Source organism: Durio zibethinus, chromosome 28 (genome assembly GCF_047325235.1).
Source record: "Durio zibethinus cultivar Kanyao isolate XHJ-2024 chromosome 28, ASM4732523v1, whole genome shotgun sequence".
Taxonomy (NCBI): Eukaryota; Viridiplantae; Streptophyta; class Magnoliopsida; order Malvales; family Malvaceae; genus Durio; species Durio zibethinus.
Window position 1 is genome coordinate 14,364,862 of NC_143189.1, and position 6,000 is coordinate 14,370,861.

The 6,000-nt window shown below is 32.0% G+C and overlaps 1 protein-coding gene across 7 annotated transcripts in view; it reads right to left on the minus strand.

Moving 5' to 3' along the window:
* Window positions 1-4,793, minus strand: part of ACA9 (autoinhibited Ca(2+)-ATPase 9) — a 28,203-nt gene extending 23,410 nt beyond the window's left edge. For 2 of the 7 annotated variants that reach the window (XM_089756973.1, XM_022867871.2), the window contains exons 1-5: window positions 4,674-4,793; window positions 4,320-4,570; window positions 3,778-4,052; window positions 1,703-1,819; window positions 1,584-1,623 (exon numbers count right to left, since the gene is read on the minus strand). Coding sequence is in view for 5 of the 7 variants with exons in the window: in XM_022867871.2 (XP_022723606.2) it covers window positions 1,584-1,623; window positions 1,703-1,819; window positions 3,778-3,930 (310 nt within the window). In the remaining 2 variants the exon portion in view is untranslated. Of the gene's footprint in view, window positions 1-1,583; window positions 1,624-1,702; window positions 1,820-3,777; window positions 4,083-4,319; window positions 4,587-4,673 lie in introns of all 7 variants that reach the window. The other 5 variants (XM_089756972.1, XM_022867873.2, XM_089756970.1 and 2 more) reach the window with 4 other exon arrangements.
* Between the last annotated feature and the right edge of the window lie 1,207 nt (window positions 4,794-6,000).

Consider the following 6,000-nt stretch of genomic DNA (forward strand, 5'->3'; position numbering starts at 1 on the left):
TTTCTTCAATTTCATGATTTCGAGACATGAATGTTCAAGAATAAAGTTGTAATCAAGTCAAGCCAAGCCAATGCAAGGCAAGCCTCAAGTTCTAGCTCAATCAAGCCTTATTTTTGTACTAAAGCTTAGGTCAAAAAACAATCAAGCTACTCGAGCTCAACTTGATTGGACATTATTAACATCAACTATGTCTGATAGCACCTAAGATTATAGTGAATTTACATATCAAATTGGATGCAAAAATTAAAATTTTGGTAGAAGTTGGTACTATTAATGTTGTTTTCATGATTTTTAGGGTGTAAGGCGTTTGGACATTATTTCCATGCAATGCATGCATGCACACATACAAGATGACATTCGGCCAAGCAATGCGAGAATGTAGCCAAACCTTAATGGCCTTCAATCACCTATCCATGTGGCCAAAAGAGGAAGTTGCATTCATTATGGACTCTTACACCATTTGGCTAGATCAAATGTAAGGGGATTGATGCACATTTGAAGAATTTTGCATGCACAAGGACTCTCAATTCTCCATCACATTCGACCATATCCATTCCAAGAGGATATCAGCAATTTCAAGCCATCATGGCCACTATCATATTCGGGCAATGGTGTTTACACTTCACCATGATTCTTTTGCTTAGCTTTGCAGACTTTAACATGGAGAAGGACTTTATCTATTTGAATTTAAAGTTTGGATTCAACTCGCTACATGGTCTTGTAATTCTACCTTAGCAGAACCTACCAAGGAGATTGAAGCATCATGGACTCCAAGATATGATGAATGGCCAAGATGGATTACCAAGGATCCCATTCAACCAAGGCAACTCAACCATAAAGAGCCCATGTTCTCTAAAGATGAAGATCAACCCTATCCATTAGCATTTGAATAAGATTCAAACTTTTGTATCCCTTATCCCTATCTAGCCAAACCTATGCCTATAAATGGAAAGATAACATCGTTTTAGGACATCAAAAAAGAAGAGACAGGTGAAAAGGATAAGAAGAGTATTTGTATTTGGTACATATGTGTATATTATGTTAAAAATATGAATATCAAAAGTGCAATTAGGCTAGCAAGCCGCACAAGCAAAATATCAAAATACTTGAACTTGGCTCAACTCATTCATCATCCACTTGAGCTCAAGCTTGACTCAATAATATATCAGTCGAGCCAGAGTCCACATCAAGCCAAGCCCAAGTAGCTGACAATAAGCTTGATTCATATCACATTTCTACTCAACTATAAAATGGGTATAGTTAGGATTTCTAACTTAAGAAGGGAAGCGGTTAGGGACTATAGAGTTGGACTATACCACAAATGAGAAATGGATAAGTCATAATTGATTTCTAACTACGTGAGCAACAATTTCTTATTTGAAAGGATTCTTCTATACTATCACTATACTATGTTCATGTTTTTGCAAGCACTTTCCAACTATGCAAGCTAAACTGCAGGATCACCACTATATTTCTACTATTTTCCCAAAATTGGAATTGGATTGAAAATATAGACAAAGAAAGCCCTCAAATATAGAGTTGCGAGAAAAACTATAGCTAAATATTTTGGCAAAGCAGCATACCAATTAGCTTTTCCCCAGCCAATTTGAAGAGCAATGCTGCCTGAAACAAAGCAGATAAGTTAGATTTTACTGAAACAAAAATATAAAAATGAAATGTTGATTAAAATATTTAACATTACTCGTATGACTTGTGCATGAGCTCTAATCATCCTCTTTCTTTGCTCTTTTTCTTCTTCCTTTCTCAAGTCCAGTGTGTAGCGAAATCGACGAGAAGCATTTAACACAAGTGCCGCTTGCTGTAAAGGAAAAAAATTAGTCTAAGTTCCGAGAAAAACAAGAGTCCCTAACTCATCCTACCCAAAGACCATAGATAAACAGCCAATTAGTGCATATAATAAAATGAATTCAACATGAGACATTGCAAATAATAAACAGCTATAAGAAATTAGTAATACTTGGTTATAAAGGAATGAAATTTTTTTAAGGTAAATAGATAAGGCATCTATAATCAATTATTTATACAAAAAAAAAAAAAAGGCCCATGAGCTCCATCTAAATGAAAAAGGTCATCTGCCAAGAGACAACTCAACAATTAGAATTTGAGATTCCATTTTGTAGGTCTCAAGTTACAATCCTAGGAGGGATGAGGTGAGACTTATAGGATGGGAGAGTGGTACCTCCACTTATATTGCTCAAAATTGTGATGTACCAAACAATAACAAGGTCAAAACCACTATTTCAAAGCATAAGATCAATTAAAAATAATGACAATATGGAAAAACACAATTCTCAAGCAAATGGATACCATATTTCTAGAGCACAAATTTTATGATCTATTTGCAAGCATTTTATGAAATATTTTTGGGGCCCATGACATGCCTAAGACAGTTGGTTGCTGTAGATTTAAAAGGACAATATTACATGAGGCATTTGCACATAATTTACCTTTATATATTCAAATCAGCAAACTAAACCTGAAGGTGCCCATTACCCTTTTTAGGGAATATTAAGGTAAATATTAAAAATTTTCAAGAGACACACAACCACACAGAAAACACTCAAGAAAACCTGACACTGCAAGCACGAGATATGCCACCCTTTCAACGATTTGTGCATCAACAAAAACCAAAAGTACCCAACTCAAACCAAATAAATAAAAAGCATACCCTGTAAGAAAAATCTCAAAGTGACAGAGAATCACAAACTAAGAAATACCTTGCACTTTCTAAGATATACCAACACTTGCAAAGGAAGAGCATTGGTAAAAATTTGATTCCAATGAATTCGTAAGGAATCCAGCCATTGGGGGTTGCTCTTCTGCTAGAAACATTGATCGTAACTCAACCATAAAATTAGGAGTGTACTTATAATGCAACCCCAACAGCTCAAACAAATAATACAGCAATTATTAAGTGTATCTGCCATAGTCAAATGAAAATAAGGCAACTGGACATAAAAACACACTCTCTTTTGCAGGCTGGATGTGTTTCTTTGGCTAATCGTTCACTCAATTATTAAGAGTCTATCACAAGGTCAGGAAGCATTCTACCCACACACGGGGTAGAATGAAATTGCCAATGGCTTAGTAGTCAGTTGTATGCTTGCTGTCAGTTGATTTGTATCCTATTTTGCTGCAACGCTTTTGCAGGATGTTTAACTTTGTAGCGGGGCATTATAATTTCTTTGAATAAAATGAAATTGCAATTATCCAGAAAAGGAGGAGACCTAAGTGTAAACCAACCACTTTTCAAACTAATCATACAGCATCCTTAATTGCAAACCTCCTGCTCGGTACACTGATTGATTCAAGAATGGAGCAAGATAACAAAAAAAAAAAAAAAAGAAACAGCTGAATGTTTCACCTATGAGTCAGTTCATTCTAGCTGCTCATATAAATTTATAACATGATGGCACCTTGCGCAAAAGTTTCATAAAAAAGACAAATGCTAGACATAATGCATCCTCCATTCTGATGTTGATCCGAGCAAGCATTCAGATAAGAGATAGAAATTTGCATTGTGATCATTCCAAGCTTGCATTTAAAAATCGAATCAATCACTAAACAATCCTCGGAATAACAAGAGAAAAGGAAAAATAGCCCACATACGCAATTGAAATGAAAATTCATTTAATTACCACTAAATCCTATATAAATCACTTTTTTTTTTCTTTTTATCTTTGTTATTTACAATTACAGTGAGACGAGCACACAGATAGAGAGGAGAGAAGAATAAAGAAGGAGAAAAGGGATTACCCTCCACCGCTTGAGAGTCTCGGGGGGAGCATTCTTGGTGTGAGCAATGTCGAAGGGATCGGAGGGGTCAGCATCGGGATCAAAGTGACTGTTGAGGTTATCATCGCCCTTGGAAGGGCCAGCCTCCAAGTCGTCGTGACCATTGCCCGACATAGTGCTACTCGTGTCGTTGATGATGTTGATCCAAATTCACCAGAAAACCCAAAACTGTCGCAAGGGAGATGGCACACCCGCACACAAGAATGCCACAATCACCTTATACGGACGTGGGCCACCTCGAACACAACAAGAAAAACGCCAGAGCTCTGAGAATCACACTCAAATCTTTATAGATTTTTTTTATTATTATTTTAACTTTCAAAACTAAAAAGAAAATCAAACACCACCAAACCGTAGAGAAGCACAGTTGTTATTGAAGGGGAAAACATAAAATGCGGACGATTTTGTTACATGTGTAATAACAGAAAAAAGCCTAATTCTGTATACTTAACACCAAGTAATTGAAAAAAAAAAAAATCAAAACAGCTAGTTGTTGGCTTCACCAGAAAAGGGCCGATGAATTGGCAGATGAAAAGAAACTACGCCAAGTGATTGGACTTCATTTCCCATACGCGTCATCGACTAGCTCAGAGTGAATCGAAGAAAACAATTTTTTTTCTTTTTTTTTAATTCCAAAAGGGTACTACGAAGCTTCTGCGAAGCTTCCCTCACGATTGACCTTGAGACAAAATTGGTAGTACACAGTTCTTCTGTTTACCCACTTCTACGCGATTTTGACAGTGCAAAACAGCTTCTGCTTAACAAAAATACTATGAAAATTCGACATTGACATTTGTCACAATTTACATTACATATGCAATGAAAATAACTAATGAACAAACTTTTCAGGCTCATACCTGGTAAGGTCATAGGCTTAATTTGGTAGCAAGATCGAAATTTGAAAAAACAATTGAAAATTGGAAGAGTTGAAAAAGCTAAAATATATATTTTTGTTAGTGTGTTTGTGTTGAAAAGACGAGAAAATTAAATCATTGTATTAGTATATATCTTAAGATTAATCAGATTGATTATGGATACGTGTTATATTAGGTCTTACTATTATTATATAAGAGATTCTTTGTCAACAAGTTTTTATAAATATATTTTTGATACTACTTATCGTAATGTTTTTGGACTGATAGATAAAAATTTTAAAAATATTTAAAAAAGAGAGTTACTACTATTTTTTTTTGTTAAGTTTAATTAATCAATTAAAAATTTTATTTTTTTAATAAAACTTTAAAATTAGTTTAAAATTTTTCAAAAAAACAAATTTAATTTTTGAAATCAGAGATAGTTCGACAGTGTTATTACATGAGAGAAAAAATTAACATCTCACAATATCCGTTTTAAAACGACATTAATTAATCATATGTTATCTTTTAATTTTGATAAAATACCTTAAATTCTATATTTAAAAATGATTTTATTGATTTATTGCAACCAAAACATTTTCTTTTTTTTTTAAAATCATTTGTTTAAAAGATAAATAAGAACTTTATATATTAAAAAATTTTCAAAAATATTTTAATACTCTAGAATATTAAAAGGAACAATCTCACTTAAAGATTTTTTTAAGAATCACTATTTAGACTTCTCAAGAATATCAGTTCATAGTTATCTTCAAAATCAATATTTAAAATGTATATAATAACAAAATATTTAATCCAACTAATAATAACAAAATACTTATAATTTAATCCAACTAATAATAACAAAATAATTATAATTTAATCCAACTAACATTTTCTTTTCATAAAAAATTATTTCTTATTTCTTTATTAAAAAAAAATGTAAATCTTTATTAAAAATTATTATAAATGCTCCATTACTTTGACAATGTTTTAAAAAAAATTTTCTTTATAGATTCTTAAAGAATTATTACTTTGACTTTTTAAAAAATCTCATTATAAGGAATTTTATTTTTTTAATTATTAATATTTAAAATTAATGCAACAATATAATTATCTTTAAATAAATTTATTTTCTAAAAGATGCACACTTTTATAAATGTTTTATACCTTCATTTCTTTTAAGAAAATTATTCAAATTAAAAAAAATAAAAATCTTTGTATTGAAACAATTTTTAAATATTTCAATATTTTGATAACTTTTAGAAGTCTTTTTTCACTTAAAAAATTTTCAAAAATCGTTATTCAAACTTCTTGAAATCCTATCATCAGA